Source organism: Hippopotamus amphibius, chromosome 6, assembly GCF_030028045.1.
Source record: "Hippopotamus amphibius kiboko isolate mHipAmp2 chromosome 6, mHipAmp2.hap2, whole genome shotgun sequence".
Taxonomy (NCBI): Eukaryota; Metazoa; Chordata; class Mammalia; order Artiodactyla; family Hippopotamidae; genus Hippopotamus; species Hippopotamus amphibius.
The window spans coordinates 125,099,243-125,123,072 of NC_080191.1; the positions used below are offsets into that span (position 1 = coordinate 125,099,243).

At 33.8% G+C, this 23,830-nt stretch overlaps 1 protein-coding gene across 1 annotated transcript; it reads right to left on the minus strand.

The window, feature by feature from the left end:
- Window positions 1–1,610: 1,610 nt before the first annotated feature.
- LOC130855977 (molybdopterin synthase sulfur carrier subunit-like) lies at window positions 1,611–1,874 on the minus strand. Its single transcript, XM_057740117.1, has one exon. It carries the CDS (start codon window positions 1,872–1,874, stop codon window positions 1,611–1,613), a length of 264 nt encoding a protein of 87 aa, XP_057596100.1.
- Window positions 1,875–23,830: the final 21,956 nt, after the last annotated feature.

Consider the following 23,830-nt stretch of genomic DNA (forward strand, 5'->3'; position numbering starts at 1 on the left):
ATTATACCCAATATTTTGTAATAACCTATAATGGAATATAATCTGCAAAAAAACTCCCAAGTCACTATGCTATACACTTGAAACCAGTACAACATTGTAAATCAACTATACTTCAATTAGAAAAAAAGACTATGTGAAACTTATATACCAAGATCTAGAAAGATAGTATATATATATAGGTTGACCAAGTGAAAACTGGAAGATTATTTACTATAAAGATCTGCAGAAAACGTAACTCTGTTAATGATTTTACTAATAATAACGTTGCTTAAGCAATTAAAAAGAAAACTATCTGAAAATGCTTTGCTAAATAGTCATGTAATTTTCCTTTTTAATTTGTTGTGGGTCCAATTTTATAACTAACACTATAACACAAACAACCCTTGTTGCTAGTTTTCCTTGTTGTGCAACAATTTTATGCTAATATATATAGTTATATAATACTAATAACTAATGAAATACAATAAGTATTATGGTAAGATTATAGATTCTGAAATACTAGATATCTCCATATTATGAAATATCTTACATGTTATCACTGACTTTTAAAAAGCAGGAAAATACTGCTTCTAAACATTTTAAATCATGTTTGTTTAGCTTATTTTAAAAATATGTAAATTCTAAAAATATATCCTATCAAGAGTATCTGATAAGGACTTTTTATATCTTCCAGTTCCGTCTATATTCCCAAAATGCATCCCTAATAACAATGACATCACTGGTATGGGGGAGGCAGTGAGGGCTAGCCTCTGAGATAGTCAGTGAGGAGGGGCCATGCCTCAGTGTGAGTCAAGTTACAATTAGAACTTAGTCTTGAAATAATATGCCTACCATAGGCATCTTTCCTCACATTTAAATTTTCCTTCCAACTTTTTCCCTGAAGCCTTTCTTTCCACTCTCTCTAGTTCCCACGTAAGCCCTCATCCGAAACACTCATTTATCTTCATTTTTGTCTCTCTTTTGTTCCACTGGTGTTACATAAGAGATTATGTTCTGTAAACTATCTTCTGGAGAATAAAAATCAAAACATGATCAAAGATAAGACTTTACCAAGTTTAAATTTTAGAACTCTAAAAACTTAAGTGGTCTAATCATTGGTTGCCCCAGAACATTCTTTACTTCTTTTCCAAGAGGATGAGGATTCTTCATAATGTTTCCTTTTTTCCGTATGAGCACTTTGGCTTTTAAAGTATCAATGGCATAGCTCACAGCTTGGAGGGATGCAACGCTGTGGGCTAAGGATACAGTAATGATAAAACTTGCTTCTGACACTGGAACTAAGCCAAGCCGATGGAACACTGCTATGTGTTTGGCCATTTCTGCCTAATGTCACTACAAATTTTTCTGACTTTATTTTTTGCCATTGATAGTTATGCTTAATACTCTAAGCTAATGACTTTTTTCCCTTCAAAGTTATTCCTTGTAATCTCTACAAATAGGGATACTGTAACACAGAAAGGAGAAATCACCAGCTGTGAGATTTCATCTACTGAAAATTTCTCAGATGTAATTTTATTATAAAGATATAATTTATTATAAAGATATAATTTTATTATATCTTTAGATTTCTCTTCAACTTCATTCATATCTTCCCACATGGATCAGAAGCACTATCCTCCACTATTGGGGGAAATAATGGCAATTTTGTCTCCTGATTGAAACAGGAGAAGCTGATCTCCAAGCTCGATGTATTCTTGACAAACAGCATGTATCACCTGATTTCTGACATCAGCCAAACTAGGATGGCGCGCTTCTGTCTCATTCCACAGCTGTAACGCTTTTATTTCTTGTGACCCAGAAATGGTCTCTGAGCGAATTCCTACTATTTCAGCACTTTTTTGCAAAATACATTCAACCTGGCACCGTGGCACCATCGTTTTAGGGAACCCTCTCCAGGTATACCAGTCCGCGGAGGCGGAGGCGCCGGCGCCTCTATACATGTTTTAAGAAGTCAGGGAAGTTCTTTTGAAAAAACTGCAATATTATCAACTTGAAAGTTTAAAACTTCAAAGTTAGTAAGTGGCGCATCATTTTAGAATCATTTAGATCTAATTAGATAATTTTTTAATTAGAATTTTTGTCACAGTTGGAAATAATTTTTTAATATGTGATTTTGTTTTTGCAATTGAAGAAATGACAATTAAGTCTGGTGTTACTTTTCATTTTTAATGAGAAATATAAAAATGTTTTATGACATGTAAAAATTAAAAAGATTAAATTGGACTAAATAATCTCTAATATATTTTGCGGGTCTAAAATCTAAGACAATGAATTTATTAACATCATAAACAAATATGTATTATGATTTAAGAGGAAATAATCTCTGATAATTAGGAACCTGCAATGGTTATTTATATTCTATTCTAGTACAACATAAGCATAATTAAATAAAAGCTTTATTTCAATTAATTTAACCCTAAAATTGTGATCACTAACTTCAAAAATATTAACTACAGTCAAAAAACAATTCCCATTTAAGTTCACATTCTTCTTAAAAACTGACTATATTAGTTTACTAGGATAAGAGATATCAGAGACAAGGCGGCTTAAACAACAAAAGTTTATTTTCTTACAGTTTTGGAGGTTAGAACTCTAAGATCAAGGTGTCAGCAGGTTTGATTTCTACTGATACCTCTCTTTGTCTTGCAGATGGCCCCCTTCTTGCTGTGTCCTCACATGGTCTTTTCTGTGTGTTTGCACAACCCTGGTGTCTCCTTGTGTGCCCACATTTCCTTTTCTTATAAGAATACAAGTCAGGGACTTCCTAGGTGGCGCAGTGGTAAAGAATCCGCCTGCCAATGCAGGGGACACTTATTCTCAAACCAATAAGTTTGAGCTACCTCAAAAAACTGTACGTTTAATAGAATTTTGAAATTTAAATGTATATTTTATGCTTGTCTGTATTTTCTAATTATTCTAAAATTAATTTATATTTGCAAACAAACATTTCAAATTATCTTGCTATACTATTTAGATATCTAGATACTCTTAACATAATTATAAAAAGTAAAGATTTAGAAAAAGCAGGTTATCTCAAATATTCTGGACTTCGGTCCTTCCTAAGTTTGTAAGCCTGCTGTAAACTTAGAGGCAATAATTACAATTACCAGTAGAAAATAAGTTGCAAGGGATCAGATATCATTTAACAGCAAGCAAGATGAATGAAGTCCTTGCCATTTCTGTCATAAATTCATTTTTAGTGGTTATATATCAGATATTTCTAATCAGTATCTGGAGGAAATTCAACCTACAAACGCATTAACCATACATAGCCAACCTGTGTCTTGAACTTCTTATGCGCAATGACCTTTTTCTGTTCCCTTAGCTCAGCCACACATTGCCACGGTTGACCCTTGATCTTATCATCAGAAAGTGCATTACCTTAAACCCTCATTTCAAAGCACCCAGTCTTTTCCCAGTCAACTTATTCAAGGACAACACTTTATATTGACAGTAATTTTTCTTTGCCTTTAAACACTTAATTCCTATTCTTCTGGAAAAGTCTTATCTTTATATGTAACCTACATTTTGCATTCTCTATGCTAATGGCCTACTAGCTAAATAATTTAAAAAGTAAGTAAATAAATAAGAATTTAGTTGGTATCACTATGATTTATTATTTACAAATTTATATTCTCATTTCTGAAGTATGCATTTAATAATATCCTTTCTGCTCAAACTTTCATGCACCTTCACAGCTCCGGTCTCAACCAATGACCTCATTCATACTGTATATTGAAAATTGGAGCTATCAGATACAAACACCATTATCTTGCCACCACAAATATTACAACTCACCTGAATCATCATTCATTTTTTTCCATATATTTTGCTCATAGGTGATGATGTCCAAAACCACCCCTTCCACATGTTCAGGATCCCTTCTTCTTTTGCCTTTAACCTTATCAGTTCTATCCCATTCATCATCACTTTACCTTATATGATATTATTACTCTATATTGGTTCATTCCTATAAGCTTCTAAATGTGCTCCTCTTAAAAAGCAAACAAACCAAACTCTTTTCTAAAAGGCAAATCACCTCCAGCTACCATCACATTTCCATACATGCTACCACGCTTCACAGCCATTAATAAGAATGTGTTCACTTTCTCATCTTTTATTTGCTTATAGAAAATTATAGTCTATACATTTTGAAATATTTTCTTTTACAAGTTACAAATATAATGTATAGTAAAATATTATAGGAAAACTTTCCCTGTATCAGCCCACCTCTCAAAATCCTACTCTTTTCCTCAGAAGTCAGGTTTACATTTTGATATATATGCTTCAATAAAATTTTTCTATAAATTTATATATATTTTGCATCTTAATCTCATCATTTTATATCATAAATTTAAATAATTAAATGAGGTCACAATGTACATATTTTATGTTATTTTGATTTTTTAATTTAAAAATACTATTGGGTATTAGTTCATGCCAATGCATATAAATCTATATTATTTATATTAGCAAATACACCATTTTATGTATTATGAACACACTACAAGTTATTTGATCATGTTCATGTAGACAGATAATTAAATAATTTCCAATTTGTTGGCATTATAAATAACATGGTAACAAAATATTTTTATTTACCTGATTGTTTATACATGAAAATTTTCACTAAATTAGTTAAGACTGGAATTAACAAACTGTATGCACATATTGCAAGTTTAATTATAAGTAACTTTTTTTTTCAGACTTCTAGGTATCTGTATTGGGTTACATAAAGACTTCACCTCCACCAAATATATGTCCAAATCCTAACCCCATTGTGAATGTGATCTTATTTAGAAATAGGTTCTTTGTAGACATAATTAAGTTGAGGATCTTGAGATGAGATTATCCTGTATTTGGAGTAGGCCCTAACTCCAATGACAGGTGTTCCTATAAGAGAAGATAAGGGAACATGTGATATATAGAAACACACAGGGGAAAAAGCCATGGAGGCAGAGATTAGAGTCATTTAGGGCCAAGCCCGGTAACACCTGGATCCATCGAAAGCAGCAAGAGAAAAGAAAAGATTCTCCTCTAGACCTTCAGAGGGCATGCATCCTTGAAGACACCATGATTTTGGACTTCAAGCCTCCACAACTGTGATAGAAAAGATTTCTACTGTTTTAGGGCACAAAGTTTGTGGTAATTTTATACGTTATCCTAGTAAAATTAAATAATACAATAGTATCTTTCACATATATTATTCAAATGTAACAGAGATACACTTTCAAAAAATTTAAAACGAGATTAAAAAAACATGCAGTGTGAATATTATTGTTCTCTTTATTTTTGAAATTTTTATATTGAAAAATTTTAAACCTATACAAAAATTTTAAAGGAAATTATAATGAACTTCATATACCATTTATCTAGATTCACCAATTGTCATCTTTTTGCCAGATTTTCTTTATTTCTCTCTTTATTATTTTTTCCTGAGTCATTAGAAAGTAGTTTGCACACATAATGAAACGTCACCTTTAAATACTTTGGTGTGTTTCCAAAGAATAATCACACTGACATTTTGGAAAAGTATAGGATAGTTGTTTTGTAAAATGTCCCTCAGTTTGGGTTTGTCTGATAATTTCTCCTGATTAAATAGAAATTATGGGGTTGGACTGGAATAATAAATATGTCTTTTGCATTACATAACATCATAAGTCCTCAAGTACTCCACAGTGTAAACAGAGCCAAATAGGAATTGAGGGTAAGAGATACCATCTTTGGCTTACCAACCGGTGCCACACTAGATTTTGTTATCAGTGTCATCATCCCAGTGCCTCAGCCCTGTATTTTCTACCACTAGCTCCAAATATCAAAAAATAAATAAACCTTCCAACCTCTTGTCAAGGGAAGGGGCCACTCCATGGAAATTACTCTCAGAGCCTAGAGTTACCTCAAGTAGGATAAATGGTCATTTCATTCCCCGGTTGGACTTCTGCCATGCAACAAACTGACTGTTCTTTCTCCTTGATCAACAGGAAAACAGAGATGCAATGGAAAGTCTATGGAGAAAGTGGGATGCAATAGACCAGCTGATACACCCAAGCATGGGGGTGTGCCAGAATTTCCTGTAGGTTAGGTAGATGTCAAGGATGTCAAGTATCCAACTCAAGGTAAGTTACTGGCACCAAAAATGATGACCAGTAGATGAGGAGACTCCAGAATCAAAGTCATAGCTGAACACCAGATTGAGACAGATCTCTTTACAGAGGAGCCTCCCACGTAACCCTTAGTGCTCACATTTTGGTCATTAGTGATCAGCCCACACAGCCAGAGAAGCATCAGCAAAAGAGGACTAAAATGATAAACCCAGGTAACTTAAAAACAACAACAACAAACAAACTAGAGCCTGATTTCTCAGATACCTCTTCTCTGCCCAATTCCGAAGAAAATATGATGGAAGAGTGACACGTGGAAGAGAAGCAAAGAGATTATCTACTTCTCAACTTCAAGTAACTTGCTCTGAAACCTGGTCTTGTGATGGGGCATGGAGAGGGCTGGAGCATAAGCTGGATATGAGATGGAAGTCTCAGATAGGATAGAATTAGTAATAATGGAATGTGCAACAAAAACTGAGGAAATCTCCCTAAAATGTTAAGGGACACATAGAGCAGGATAACAGAGGGATCTTTACTGCTGTGATAAAAGAAAATAAGCTTGCTTTATGTTACTATCCTACTGAGTTTAGAGTATTAAATGAAATGATTGTGTTTGTTATTGAGATTCCCTTTCAAGTTTCTAAGACTGCTTTTCCTGTCTACTTTAAGGTGTGTCTGATGATGATGAGGGAGTCACAGGAATGCCAAGGGTGAATTATAAATCAGGATCCCATCTGAGATTCAAGAGTCCCTGCTCTTCATGCTTAAAAGCCTTGCTCAGATTCTACTACATCTATCTGGCTGATTGATCATCTCTCTCTCTCTTCTCCCACATCCCCCCACACAACAAGAACCTCCGCTTCTTATAGCTCAGTTTGGCAAAAAGAAAAGAATGAGGACAGTTTGGAGAAAAGATGAATTTGGCATGCATATGTGGGTGACTGGTTACTCACTCATGGATATGCTGATTAATATTCTATAACCAATCACCTTCCATTGCTCTAGAACACCCACCAGCTCTTTGCGTCATTTGTCTTTGAGTTTCAAGCATTGTGAAATCATTTCTAACATTTTCAGCAAGCCTTTTCTGCTGTGTTTTGGGTTGATTTTTTTGATATGGGGCAATCCCATCTTTTAGAGACCCCTCAAAATTGGTGCTTTACTCCTAGCACTTTTTTTTCTCTTTTTTTGGTACTGTTAGGTTATACATCCTAAAATATATGTACATTTAAAATACATTTCTAAATACCTGTAAATTCAATAGTAAATTTTAAACTGAATCATGTTACTGACCTACCAGTATTCCCCACTGTACTTGCGAAGACATGCAGTTGTCTTTCTCAGGCCCAAAGAGCCGAGAAGGACTGATTTCTGTCTATTCTTCCAACCTCATCTCACACTGCACACTCCAGTCCTCTGGAGAACCCAGATAAATAGTGTTAGAACTCTGAAAGTACTGAAGTCGTCTTCTTTGAGTAGAGAAAGAACCAGAACCATGCAGCTTGCCCACTCCATCACCTAAGGGATTTTATTTTGACCCCTATGTTAATGTACTGCAAGAAAAAGAGGGTAATGGAAGATAATGAACATCTGAAAAAGGTACTTACAGAAAATTGATACATCATAAAACAATGACCAAAAAGTAGAGAAAGATTATAACTATAATAAAAGAGCTGAAAGATGCTAAGAAAATTGTAGAAGTTAAAAGAACATAAACTAGGATTATAAAAGCTCTTAAATGAGATGAGTAGAAAACAGAAAAACATAGAAAGAGATCTTACATTCTCAGAAAATAACATCTTTAAAATTTTAGATATGAAGGTTAAACTAGAAGAAGAATAGGAACAAATGGACACCCAGAAAAGTTGTGATATTAATCCTTAATAATGTTTAGAGTGACACAACATTGTAAATCAATTATACTTCAATAAACCAAAAAAGAAAGGAAAATTTCCCCCAAAAAAATAATGTTTAGAGTGAGGGTTTATTGCAGACAAACATCTACCAAAGTAATTAAACATACATACAAATTACCTTACCAAAGGAAGCAAAATACTCTGTCTATTGAATGGACTATTTTTGCCGATAATGGCTGATAAGTAGAGATCCTGTAATTAAGCAGCAACTTAATTATAAATAAATTGTTGGGGTCACTTTGTGAGGATAGTGAGATGAATGTTTTGGTGTTGACAATCCAGGGTCTGACAGAAGATATATTACAGTCAAATAATTGAAGACCCAGGCATTATCCTTTGGGCCAGTGAATTGTTTCTTTCCTTTGAGTAGGATTCTAGCCTAGTCTCTACCAGGCTGTGTTTTAGCAATGTCGTTGTGATACCCCATTTTCCTTCTAGTTTGTAGCTAAAGCATTCTAGTAAGGAGTTTTTACTTTGGCAAAGTATCTGCTGAGATGTCAATGTCAAGCTTTAAAGAAATTCAGTAGGTCCAGAATTTGGCAAATTCTCTGTCTTCAGTACTCAATGCTCCAGAAATAGTAACAATCCTGTAACAACTCTAACATACTGATGATTTACTATTTACCAGGTATTCTGATAATAATCTTATATGATGCAATTATAATGAGATAAAGTGGTAATATTTTTATTATTGTGTAGATAAAAGCACGGACAGTAAAGTTAACCAATTTATAGTAAGTAGTTGATTCAAACTGGTTTAAACCTATATCCATCTAATTCCAAAATCTAGGCTCTTACCTATTTAACCACACTGCTACCAGGAAATTCCAAAGCTGCATTTTCCACATTATTCTTCTCACTTTGGATCTTTTATACTAAGCCCTACATTTCAACATCAAGTATATAATAGTGGTAGGATTTCCTTGTTTTCTGCTACCATATCAAAACCTTACCTCATCAATTTTTTCACTGAAATATAAAAATCATGTAACGTTATGAGATAGTATCACAAAAAGTGCTGAAACACTGGAAATAATTTTGCTAAGTCAATAAAAAGAATTTAGATCAGACGATGACTGTAAATAGCTAAATGCATCATTATATCACTTTCTGAGTGGATCTCGGTAATAAGTTGAAATAATTGCATTATTTGTAATTAAAATCAAATTAGTAGATTTAAATAATGTTTTAAAAAATTTCAGAAATCTTTTAAAAGTTTTATCTACTGTCTTATTTAGATTTACAATTGTAAAGTCAATAGACTTAATAGGATATGTCTTAAATGCATGTTATGTAAAATATATTGGAATGCAAGATTATGTAGAGAATAACAATCCACTGCTAAGGGAAAAATAAAAGCCCATGCTTTATTTATTTTGTCTTCTTAGAAACACATATTCTAGGGATGTGAAGTATTCCATATAGTTCTTAAAATTTCATGTTTCTATTTCTTCTGCAAGATATGAACTGAGTAAGAGAAAGGTAAAATTAATTTGCCTTTTTATAACTATATTGATAGTAATAATTACCCTGGAAAAGAGAAGCTAAACATTTTTTTACTATAGTAATACATATCAATATAATTCCTTGAATATATATGAAATCTTCGTAGAATATAAAAATAAACAGAATCACAAACTATTAAAAGCTGGAACTCCTCTAGAGATTATCCAGTCCAAGGCCCTGGCTTTATAGATGAGAAAACTGAGCTTCTTTCAAGTTAAATATCTGCCTAACATCAACAACTAAGTCATGGCAGAAGTGGGACTAGAACTTAGGTTTCTTGAGTCTGAGTTCCAGAAAAGATTATAATGAAACCCCAAAAGCCAGAATAAAAGCAAAGACTTAAAAATTCTGATTATAAATTTCACTTCAAAGTAAAAAGTATTTTGGTAGAAGATAATCAGTCTCTCTTACACATGAAACTGCTGGGGATAAATATCAATTTTCCAAAGACTCAAAATCAATGAAAACCCAAGTGATTTTAATAACTGTATATAACCAGTTATGGTCAATAGAAGCTATAATTCCTGTCTAGAAAATGTTTGGTTCTTTTGGTTGCATAGCCAGAAGTAAGAGTCACATATTCCTAAGCAATTGGTATTCCAAAGCAATTCTTCCCCTTATTGTACCAATTTTAATTATCTCCTTTTTTAGTAAGTTAAGTGGTAGCATAATTTTCCAGGGTTTTCCACATAGACACATGACCAGGCAAGTCTGAAAAGACACTGAAGCTTATTTATTCTACACTCAAATTTGCTAAATAGAATCTTACAGGCAGTTGGCAAAGTCACACACAGTATTAGAAAGTAAACACCTAAGTGTGGAAATCAGAAAAAAAAAAGTTACAAAGGGGAAAAGATTATATCATAGGCAATATTTTTAATAATTCCAGGTACTCTCTGGTAGCTATATTAGAGCTTCTTAGCATCACACACAAAGAAAGAATTATGATCAGCTATATGTCTCAATGATTCTGTGATATAAAAACAAACAATTTGCTCTAGAAAAGAAATTAAGAAAGAATTGAGTAGGATGAATTGGGATTGCCATATACACATTAATATGTATAAAATAGATGACTAATAAGAAAAAATATCAAAATGTGCACTTTAAATATATGCAGTTTATTGTATGTAATAAATAAATAAATAAAAAATAAATAAAACCCTTAAAAAAAAGAATTGAGTAAGCAGTGGTTATCACAAACTGTAATAAAAGACAAAACAGTAGAAGGAAAACTTTCTCCTAAGTAGAAAACACAATTGTATCTAGAGGGTGCCCTAAAAATCACAGTGCAGTTCTCAGTCTCAATAACTTCAGACCTATAATGGCACAAACATAAAAAGAATCATTTGAAAAATTAATCACTCTGATTCATTTCCTTTTGAGTGTTTTGAATTTTATAAATAACTTTAATAATTTTAAGCAGGCAAATAAAGGTAAATAACAGTAAAATATGAGAAAATTATATAATGACCAAACTTTGTTGCATCACCAAAGATGGGACAAACAAGTCAGAGATTAACATAAGCCTAGAAAGTCTTCAATTTAAATATAATCCCTCTAGGTCACTTTTATCTTATTGTCTATTTATTCTCAATAAGGAAAACTAATTAATTTAACTAATAGGTATAAAACTTACAGGATTGTAATAAAACATTACCTGACTCAATTCAAACTCTCATATTTCTTCAAACTACTGTTTGAATTATTTTTTAAGTGAGCATACCAGTGTGAAAAATTCAACAGTTAAGACAAGACTCTAGATTTAATGTTTTAATATTTAATGCAATTATATTTTGTAAAAGATATTATTAAAACTTGCTGCACTGAATTTTAGTTAATCACTGAAAGATTAACCAGAAGTATATGAGTTTATCATCAAGCGCTACCTCCTCTTTGGGGAACAGAACTATCAGATATTGAAAAGTTTGATAAAATTAAATGTCCAAATGGACAAACAAAACAAAGTATCCTTGAATGCCTCAGTTTGTGAAAAAATTTAAAAAGCAATAAAACAATGTTTTTATATTTTTTTGCTAAATAATCAGTCAAATTTATAATGTAAAATGAATGGAATTTTACAGGGTCAATTGATACAAGTTCTAATGTAGGTTTCTGTTACTTTCTGGCTGAATGACCTTTACCTAATTATTTAAATACCCTGACATTTGTATAATTTATCTTTCTTCCCCACTTACTGTCAAGGATGAAGACAAAGATTGAATAACAACAAAACAGGTTATACACAAAAACCAACAGGGTTAAAGATGCCTCCTGTGCAAAACTAAATTTTAGAAGATGATGGAGAATCATCAACATTGTTTTGAACTTAACCCTTTAAACTGCACTATTTGTACGTGCTCATCAACAATTTTTTATGCACAGATAATTTACCTTTCATTTGTGTAATATCAGAAATTCTATCTCAGATACATAACGATACATTAAGAATTTTAGGAAAAGGAAAAATTATTTGTAGATAAACATAAGTTAAATGACCGATGAGTCAGCACTAAAAACTCAGCAAAGGGAAATCCACTATAACCAATGATATTTATTTTGCCCAGTTAAACTATAACTATTCACAATAGCCAACTTGTTAAGAGGCTTGAGAAGAACCATAATTTCACAAAATTGTGCATGATGGAATTTGACACGTAAGGCACTCATAAGAAAGATTGAGGCTCTAATTGACTAAGGAATAATAAAGGTAAACTCTTCTGTTTTAATCTGACATTTTTCATGAAAGAAATAACTATGTATCAGTACCCATGCAATCCTCTGGAAAAACTGTTCCACTGGACAGAACTCACATTGAAATTTAGGGCTTTTTAAGGACAAAAAAAGACAAACAAAAATCACTTTGTGTGCCTAGAAAAGGGGTCCAAAAGACAACATGTAAATATTCATATGGCTTTTTTAAAGGTTATGGAATTATAGATATTTTAATTGTTTTTGTCTTGTTTTCCTAAACTGTCTTTAATGAGCATGAACTTTTAATAAAATGTTGATAAAAATAAAGCAGAGATATTAAAAGAATATATTTATCTTAAACAACAATAAAGAATTTATAATTTGAAATAGCACTTAATTACAAGCATAAATATTTACCAAACTTGCCCTTCTATTTCTTGCTTATTACCTCATAACTAATTATACAGGTATCCAGTTCTTTCTATTTCAGTTTAAAATAGTATGAACTTACTTGAATTTCCAATCACAAAAACATCTCAACCCTTTTCCTGCTGAGACTATTCACCTCCTTAGCCAGTTCACTTGTGTGTATAATCTTGATCCACATAGTTTAAATTTAAAAAAAAAAATGTTTCTCACTCAACTAACTGCATTCTTTATAAAAAATATTTGTCAACAGTGCTATCAAAGTGAATGATTATACACATTTATCATATACACGAAAATGAATTAGGTCGATAGTTATGAAGGAACCATGGTTTACACTTGGTAACATAAGCTAAATGGCCGAATGGTTTCATTTCACAGTGGTTCACTAAGCAAGGATTTATCATTTTTTTCTTGCTTCTCCCTACCATTGGCAGGTAAAGAGACAAGAGATTTAAGTTTATATCCACTGCTATAAGTTTATAACAATACAGTCCTACCTTAAGAAACAAGAAAATGATCGAATAAACAACCTAACCTTACACCTAAAACAACTAGAGAAAGAAGAACAAAGAAACCCCAAAGTGAGCAGAAGGAAAGAAATTATAAAGATCAGAGCAGAAATAAATGAAAAAGAAAGGAAAGAAACCATAAGAAAAATAAATAAAACTAAAAGCTGGTTCTTTGAGAAGATTAACAAAATTGATAAACCATTAGCCAGACACATCAAGAAAAAAAGGGAGAAGATGCAAATCAATGGAATTAGAAATGAAAAAGGAGAAGTAACAACGGACACCTCAGAAATACAAAACATCATGAGAGACTACTACAAGCAACTATATGCCAATCAATTGGATAACCTGGAAGAAATGGATACATTCTTAGAAAAATACAATCTTCCAAGACTGAACCAGGAAGAAATAGAAACCATGAACAGACTAATCACAAGTATGGAAATTGAGGCAGTGATTAGAAATCTCCCAACACACAAAAGCCCAGGACCAGATGGATTCACAGGCGAATTCTATCAAACATTTAGAGAAGAATTAACACCTATCCTTCTCAAACTCTTCCAAAATATTGCAGAAGGCGGAACACTCCCAAACTCATTCTACGAGGCTACCATCACCCTGATACCAAAACCAGGCAAAGATGTCACAAAAAAAGAAAACTACAGACCAATATCACTGATGAATATAGATGCAAAAATCCTCAACAAAATACTAGCTAACAGACTCCAACAGCACATTAAAAAAATCATCCACCATGATCAAGTGGGGTTTATCCCTGGGATGCAAGGATTCTTCAATATACGCAAATCAATCAACATGATACATCATATCAACAAATTGAAGGATAAAAACCATATGATCATTTCAACAGATGCAGAAAAAGCTTTTGACAAAGTTCAACATCCATTTATGATAAAAGCTCTCCAGAAAATGGGCATAGAAGGAAATTACCTCAACATAATAAAAGCCATATATGAAAAACCAAAAGCCAACATCGTTCTCAATGGGGAAAAACTGGAAGAATTCCCTCTAAGAACAGGAACAAGACAAGGTTGTCCACTCTCACCACTATTATTCAACATAGTTTTGGAAGTTTTAGCCACGGCAATCAGAGAAGAAAAAGAAATCAAAGGAATCCAAATTGGAAAAGAAGAAGTAAAATTGTCACTCTTTGCAGATGACATGATATTATATATAGAAAACCCTAAAGACTCTACCAGAAAACTGCTAGCACTAATTGAAGAGTTTAGTAAAGTAGCAGGATACAAAATTAATGCACAGAAATCTCTTGCATTCCTATACACTAACAACAGAGGAGCAGAAAGAGAAATGAAGGAAACTCTCCCATTCACCATTGCAACCAAAAGAATAAAATACCTAGGAATAAACCTGCCTAAGGAGGCAAAAGATCTGTATGCAGAAAACTTTAAGACATTGATGAAAGAAATGAAAGACGACACAAACAGATGGAAGGACATACCATGTTCCTGGATTGGAAGAATCAACATCGTGAAAATGTCTGTACTACCCAAAGCAATTTACAGATTCAATGCAATCCCCATCAAATTACCAATGGCATTTTTCACAGAACTAGAGCAAGAAATCTTACGATTTGTATGCAAACGCAAAAGACCCCGAATAGCCAAAGCAATCTTGAGAAGGAAAAATGGAGTTGGTGGAATCAGGCTTCCTGACTTCAAACTATACTACAAGGCCATAGTGATCAAGACAGTATGGTACTGGCACAAAAATAGAAAGGAAGATCAATGGAATAGAATAGAGAACTCAGAAGTAAGCCCAAACACATATGGGCACCTTATCTTTGACAAAGCAGGCATGAGTATACAATGGAAAAAAGACAGCCTCTTCAATAAGTGGTGCTGGGAAAATTGGACAGCTACATGTAAAAGAATGAAATTAGAACACTTCCTAACACCATACGCAAAGATAAACTCCAAATGGATTAAAGACCTATATGTAAAGCCAGACACTATAAAACTCCTAGAGGAAAACATAGGCAAAACACTCTATGGCATCCATCAAAGCAAGATCCTTTTGGACCCACCTCCTAGAATCATGGAAATAAAATCAAGAATAAACGAATGGGACCTCATGAAACTTAAAAGCTTTTGCACAGTGAAAGGAACCATAAACAAGACTAAAAGGCAACCCTCAGAATGGGAAAAAATAATTGCTTATGAAACAATGGACAAAGGATTAACCTCCAAAATATACAAGCAGCTCATGCAGCTTCATACCAAAAAAGCAAATAACCCAATCCACAAATGGGCAGAAGACCTAAATAGACATTTCTCCAAAGAAGACATACAGATGGCCAACAAACACATGAAAAGATGCTCAACATCACTCATCATCAGAGAAATGCAAGTCAAAGCCACAATGAGGTATCACCTCACACCGATCAGAATGGCCATCATCACAATGTCTGGAAACAACAAATGTTGGAGAGGGTGTGGAGAAAAGGGAACTCTCCTGCACTGTTGGTGGGACTGTAAGTTGATACAGCCACTATGGAAAACAATTTGGAGGTTCCTTAAAAAACTACAAATAGAACTACCATATGATCCAGTCATCCCACTCCTGGGCATATACCCAAAGAAAACCATAATCCCAAAAGAAACTTGTACCATCATGTTTATTGCAGCACTATTTACAATAGCCAGGACATGGAAGCAACCTAAATGCCCATCAACAAATGAATGGATAAAGAAGATGTGGTATATATACACAATGGAATATTACTCAGCTATAAAAAGGGATGAGATGGAGCTATATGTAATGAGGTGGATAGAACTACAATCTGTCATACAGATAGAAGTAAGTCAGAAAGAGAAGGACAAATATTGTATGCTAACTCACATATACGGAATCTAAAAATGGTACTGATGAACTCAGTGACAAGAACAAGGATGCAGATACAGAGAATGGACTGGAGAACTCGAGGTATGGGAGGGGGCGGGGGGTGAAGGGGAAACTGAGACGAAGCAAGAGAGTAGCACAGACATATGTATACTACCAACTGTAAAATAGATAGTCAGTAGGAAGTTGTTGTATAACAAAGGGAGTCCAACTCGAGGATAGAAGATGCCTTAGAGGACTGGGGCGGGGAGGGTGGGGGGGATTCAAGGGGGGGGAGTCAAGGAAGGGAGGGAATACAGGGATGTGTGTATAAAAACAGATGATTGAACCTGGTGTACCCCCAAAAAAATAAAAAATAAAAAAAAAAAAAAGAATTGAGCCAGATTACTTTTTTATGCCAGTAAACAGAAACAACAGAAGTAAGCCCCACCCCACACCCACCATCCCACTGGGAGAACAGTAACTAACGAAGAAGTTTTTGTCCCTGTAGTCAAAACTTGTGAGTCCAGGAACAAAAGAGTGGAAATCAACATGTCATTTGCTTGGCTCATTCAAAAGCTATGTTTCATTGTTATGCTTTTGAATTCTGCTAGGTTCGAAGACTTAGCACAAGTAAAAGTAGGGATAAGATAGGTTATGCTATGGCAAATAAGTAAATAAGCAAACAATTAAATCTCTTTGGCATGACAAAAATGATTCCTTCCTATACACTTATCACAGTCAGATGCAGATCAGTCAGTATTGCCTATCTGTTAACTACAACTAGGACATGTGACCTCACAACTCCATTGCAGAAGGCAGGGAGAAGGCAGTAGATTCAAATGCTGTTCTTTTAAGGACCACGTCCAGTAACAACTAATGTTACTTCTGACTGTATTACATTAACTAAACCTCAGTCACATGGCCCCAACCAAACTGCAAAATTGAATGGGAGAAGTTTTCCTCTGGGTCTTGAAAGAGAAAGCAATGTGGTAGACTCATAACAGAGTTCCTGTCACAGACCCCAAGAAAGGAATATTTTTACATTGTGAAAAGACATTGAGTCCTTTGAATTGGAAGTCAAAATTACTCAAAACTTGCCATTAGTGGACTATTTGTGGCACAGAAGAATGGACAAAAAGAGTGATAATGTTAACTGGATAGACTGGTCCTGATTGTCATATGGAATAATGTTACTGACTTCCAGTGGTTGCTGAGAGATGTATGTTTGGAATTTAGGGCATTCTTTGGGATCTGTGAGTACTTCCATGTAAACATTGAGAAGACTACAGCAAACTTCAGCAGGCAAGATCCCTGAGGCATCAACTTGATATGCAATTAGTGTTTGGGTTACGGTGCCACGTAAAAGTTCTGGACAAATTAAAGTTCTGGCTGAAGGTAAATAGAACATAGAGCAGACAGTGAAGAAAAGTCATATAGAGACTAGAATCTCAGGATCATTTGCAAAAATGACTCTAAAATCTGAACATATGTTTATTCTTACAACAAACATAACTGTCTTCTCTCTCTCTCTATATATATATATGTATATATATATATATGTATTTAAACTGATTCTTCTTTTCTTTCTTTTCCAACAGTTGCTGTACTACTTTATATAAAGTAAAATTGCAGAGATTTACTTTGCATGTTATGATAGCTTACGGAGTGTCAAGATGGGACTTTGAGGATGTGGTGTAGGGATGCACATCACCTAGATATCTTGGACTTGGTACAATGTGCCTTGACTACTGGAAGGCAGGGTCTCAACCTTTTCAAGAGGTGAGTATGTATATTCTTGTTTTGTTTTTTTTTTTTCCAAAGGAAAGTTGTGTTCACTTGCATGAGATGACTTTTCTGTCTGAAAATTTGATAGAAAAAAGATATATATTGACTTGAGGCGATGGTGTACATTTATCAAATTTTGTGGTTACCCAGAATTTTTGAACACTCCTGTGCTCCATATTAAGATATTTATATTATTAAGTCCACCTGCCCAAGGGAAAAGCTAGAAATTTCTTTTCTTACCTTTCTTGAACATAGTGCATGGGCAGGCTCTACCAATGAAGTGCAACTGCTTAAGACCTTGATTTGGAAAAGTCGCACGAGGAGGGAGCGATCCTGCAGGAACTATTATCTGATGGAGAGGTAAAGGCTGTGTCACACTTTGAGGTGCCTCTATGGTGGCGATTTTGACACCTGATGCACAGCATCATGGTGTGAGCTCTGTTGTCTGTGTCCTGGGCAAGCTGCGGTGCGGGCTGTCTTACAGTAGAGAGTGCGGTGTAACATGGGCATTTGTCCTTCACTGGAAAGTCACCAGATCTGATTCTCTGGTCCTCCTGAGTGTTTACTGACTATGCGATATCCTTTATGAATTTTTTTTTCTTCCTTAACTAACCAGTGATTTCACTGCTTGAATTTAAGAATCTTGGCTGGTACAATGTAGCAGAAGTTTAGAGACACAAACTTACTCACCATGGTCACTCCACAGTGGAAGGAAGGGTCAGAAGGAGCATAATTCCTCTAATGCCAAAATGTACTCTGCTCCTATGATGTTCATTCTGACTTCTGCACTATTTCAGGACTGCAGTTTTATATTTTACTTTGGATGAATCTTATTTCACGTCCTCCTGTCTTTCCTTACTCACGTCTAACTTAAATCTAATTTCCTAAACACTAAAAGCTGCCTGGTTTATATTACTTGGGAATTTCAGGGCTGATATTTATTCTAATTTTGCTTCCCTATCTTCAGAAATGAAAAATAGGAAAGAATAATGTAATAAACATGATGAAAAAACCCACAATATGGAGATGGATGAGCAAATTACCAATTAACTAATTACCAACAGTTATAATTTATCTTCATTGAAATACTGAGACAAGTATGATTGGCAAATTGAATGTGAAGGGGAATGCATCCCATTTAGTGACTTAATAGAATAGGCAGGTCCAGATTCACAAATAGGATTTACTATGCATTTAAACTATTTTATTTTCCATTAGTGCCCTCCAGAAACATTTTGAAAAGAGTGAGTTTTTTTCAAATATGAAAATAAGAGTGTTTTTTCTAAAATTTGGGAATTGAAACTTGCAGCGCAAAGCTCTGCTCATTTGCTAATGGAACTTGAAGGGTGTCACCTAAAAAATTACTAAATAATCAAGTAAGAATGATTTAAAATAGAGACTGTGTTTTCCCTAAGCCTATTCATCAGTACCTCAGTGAAACTGGTTGTGAATACTCTTTCCCAGTCAGGGTCAAAGATAGTTTTAATCCTATTTAACAGTGTGTGCGTGTGTGTGTGTGTGTGTGTGTGTGTGTATGAGAGAGAGAGAAAGAGAGAGAAAGAGAGTCTGTGAGTCTGTGTGTCTATGTGTTTCAGAAGAGATGTGTAAGAGAGGAAAAGATAAAATGACAAAATTAAACTGGTCATGTAGAAGGAATCTAATCAAATCTATAATGACCTTATAGTGAAGTGGGAGAAGCTTTCTGGTTTCTGATTCAGACCTAGGTTAGCCCCAGTCCAAAGAAATTTATACTTCAGAGTATCTTTTTATCTCTTTACATTTTACATAGGAAGACACTGTTACTCTTAAGCAGGTTGTTATGCAAAATGACAAATCACAAAAATGCTTCTATTAAAATATGCAAACAATGAACTCAATCTTGACAAAACAGAAAATAGCAAGTATCAGGCCACTTTCAGTATGGTTTTTTACTAACAATGATATGGAAAATGTACTTAGAGGCCAAGCTTTGTGCTTGTACCCAGAAATGAAGAAATCTAAATAAGCCAATTAGCTATGATAATTACAAATGTGTCACAATTCATTTGCTTACAACTAAAGGAGAACACACTTCACAGAGTCAATAATAACAGCCATAAAGACACAGTAAATATTTGACATTTTGGTTCCTCACCCTGTCCTTCGCTTTACTCTGGCATGCTTTATGTAATGATCATTTTCCAGGGTGTAAAATGAGAACACTAAGACAATAATGGGCTAATTATAATTTATAATTTAAAAGGTTTTACAACTCTTTCTTGGTGTGTATTTAATAAGGTCCGGATCTCCAGATGGTCCCTACACCCTCCATGCTGCTGAGTGCTTAACAGTGACTGTCTTACCCAGAGCAAATATTCACTAAGTACTTCTTGAATTAATGAATTATGAATTTCAATGAATATGAGAGTTGAAAACAAATCTTCTCTCAAATAGAACTTACTTCAGCTCAGAATATTCTTATTTTATCATGAAGATAGGGGTAGACAGAGAATCCTCTGATCTTCTTGTATGTTTAATAATTATCTCTGAGGATCTGAAATGAATCTTTTGTTATTGCCTCACAGGTCCCTGAAACTCTGTTCATTTTTTTTCCATTCTGTTTGTTCCCTATTGTTTAGATTAGGTAAATTCTATCGATATGTTCTCAAATTCACTGCATCTGTTCTCTGTTGTTTTCACTCTACTATTGAGCCCATCTAGTGATTTTTTTTTAATTTTTATTTCTGTATAACAGAACAGTTATATCAGCTTCATTTGATTCTTTGCTATTACTTCTATTCATTGCTGAGAATGTTTATATTTTCATTTATCTTGAGTTAATTTTTCATTGATTTTGAAACATTTTTATGGTGGCTGCCTTAAAGTCCTTGTCAGATAACTCCAGCATCTCAGTGTTCAAATCAGTTGATTTTCTATTCTCATTCAAGTGTTATTTTCTGATTTGTGGTAAGATGAGTGACTTTGGTTTGTATGATGAACATGTTGTCTGTGTTAGGAGAGCCTGGGTCCTATATAATTATTTTATTTTAGCAAGCAGTCACTCTGTTTAGGTTATGAACGCTGTTGTTCTTCTACCTTGTTCTGTGGCTCCATACGTTTAATTTTCAGAGACTTTGGTTTACTTGGTTTATCTGATGAGTGGTGTGCCCATACAATAGGGTGCCTTCTATTTTAAAATAGCTGCTAACGGTATCAGAGGGAGTAGAAGGATTTCCCCCAGGCCAGGCCAGGCCAGTGTCGCTTGGTAGGAGAAAGAAGTCTCAGACATCTAGGGACAAAAAGATTTCCAAGGTTGAACTTCTTGTTTTAGGGTTTCACGTGCTAGTGTCACTCACCACCTTGGTATTATCAGCGTCTCTTGAAAAGCAGTTGTAATTTGAATGATGTTTGTCTTACCATTCTGTGTAGTGTGTATGTAATTTTTTTCTTTTCTGCTTAGTGTTTCATGCATCCTAAAAAATATTTTCTAATCAATGAACTAGAGATGTTGTCTTCTGTTTTCTTCTAGGAATTTTTTTTTAGCTTTTTTGTTTTAGGTGTATGATCCAACAATTAATATTCATGTATGGCATGAGGGAGGATTTGGGAATTTTTTTTTCACAGATATTTTTCTGGGTTGTTTCAGGTCCATGGCATTGAAAAGATAATCCTCGCCCCATTTATTTACCTTAACACCCTTATAAAAAAAAATCAATTGACCTTATATGCTTGGGCTATATCTGGACCCTCTATTTTGTTCTATTGATCTACTCTTCTAAAATTAAACTTACACTACATGTTTTGAGTATTATGGATTTATATTAAGTTTTGAAAGCAGGTTGTGTGCACCTTCTAATATTCATCATCTTTTCAAGAAGTTTTGGATATTCTAGGTCCCTGAAATATCCACATAAGTTTAGAGTCAGATTGTTAATTTTACCCAAACAAACAAACAAAAAACCCTGCTAGGAATTTCTATTGAGATTATATTAAAACTATAAATAAATTTATAGAGTATTACGTATTGAATTGTGTCCCTCCAAAATTCATGTGTTAACCTCATAACTCCCAATACTTCAGAATGTAGTCTTATTTGAAAATAGGGTCATTGCAGATGTAATTAGTTAAAATGGAGCCTATTGGAGTAGAGTGGCCTTCTAATCCAAATATGATTGGTGTCCTTATTAAAAGGGGAAATTTAGATACAGACATACACACAAGCAGAATGCCATGTGAAATGAAAGTAGAAATTAGGGTGATGCAGGTACAAGCCAAGGAACACAAAAGATTACCAGCAAGCCAACAGAATCTAAGGGAGAGGCAGGGAACAGATGTCCCCTCACAGCCAACAAAAAGATCTTAATTTCAGCCTTCTAACTTCTAGAATGTGAGCAATAAATGTCCATTATTTAACTACTCAGTTTGCAGTAATTTTCAATGGCAGCTTTAGAAAACTAATACAAAGAGAAAGGACATCTTAACAATGTTGAGTCTTCTAGTTCATAAACCTGTTCTTATTACCCTATTTACTTAGGTTTTCTTTAATTACTCTGAAACATTTTGTAGCTTTTAGTATAAAGAGATTTTGCATAGCTTAAGGTTTTTGTTTACTGATACATTGTGAGGGATTTTAATTTTTTTTTCATTTTCTAATTATCTACTGCTAGAAATGAATATTTATTTGATTTTTATATATTGACCATATACTCTGCCTTACTAAATTCACTTGTTAATTTGAGTAGTTTCCTCTCCAGGATTTATGCCATTATTTTATTTTTTTGCTTTAGTGCCCTGACTAGGACTTCCATAATAATGTTAAGTAAAACATAAGAGAATCGTCACCCTTTTCTTATATCTCATCTTGGGTAAAGCATTTAACATTATAACTATTAAGCACTATATTTGATGCAGGATTTCCTTAGTTGTCCTTTATAAAATTGAGAAACTTCAATTTCACTCAGTTTGCTCAGTTATTTTCATGAATGGGTGCTGAATTTTGTCAAATGCTTTATTTCCTATTTAATGACTTGATCATCTGATATTTTCCTTAGGCCACCTCTAACTTACTTTATGTAGATACATATAATACAAATTTTCTTGAATCACGAATGTACTTTTCTACTGCAACTCAAAGAGTTAACTCTCTTTTACTTTTTCTGCCTATCAAAAATACACATTTAAAAATGAAATCATTTCTAATAAACTGCCCCCATCTTTGAAAATTAAGTGCATGCCTTCTTCATGTGACAAAGATGACAAGACTGTGTATATATGAATATGAATATACATCTTTACCCTTTATACCGAGTCAGGCTTCAATGAGTTTAATTACTGCAATCACTGTAATAGAAAATCTTTAATGTAAAACAATCTACTGCTTAGTGATAGAAAAATTAAGTGGTGATATAAGGTATTTAGAAATATTAAACTTTTGATAGTGTCACATCATTGATAAATCCATTATAGGCCTATCTATAATTTTAGACCTGTGACCTTACCGTGTTAAACATATATAATATACATATTGGAAAAGCAACATTTAGCATTTAGAATTTCTCATGAGGGACTGGATCAATTATCATAAGATTTAACCATACATCAGAATAAAATTAAGCTCACTTAGTCCCAAATAAGTCATCTAGATCATTTTTTCTACCCCTACAAGATTAAACCTAACTCTGCCTAATCAGTGGGTCTAAAATCCTCAAGCCAACTGTCACAAACTCTCGAGATTATTGCCCAGGGTGAGGATGATATGATATAATTGTCAGCCAGGGTAAAGACAGTAAACACTTCAAGAATATGTTTAGGAATTGTTTAGGCCTATATGTCTCAGGAAAGTTAACACAATAGAAAATGAATAATTTTCTAGTACTCAGTAAAACTGATCATCAGTTCTACTAATGTAATCAGTTACATTACATGCTACAGATTCTCCAGTCAGTGCAAAAAGAGAACAGCTGATATCTGCTCTCAAAGTCAATAACTAAGGAATCCATGAATTTCACAATGAGTGTGGTACACAATGTGGTGTGCCTCCCAGATGCCT

Bases quoted from the DNA above. Each gene is read 5' to 3' on its own strand.
- LOC130855977 (XM_057740117.1), bottom strand. From the start codon at position 1,874: ATGGTGCCACGGTGCCAGGTTGAATGTATTTTGCAAAAAAGTGCTGAA.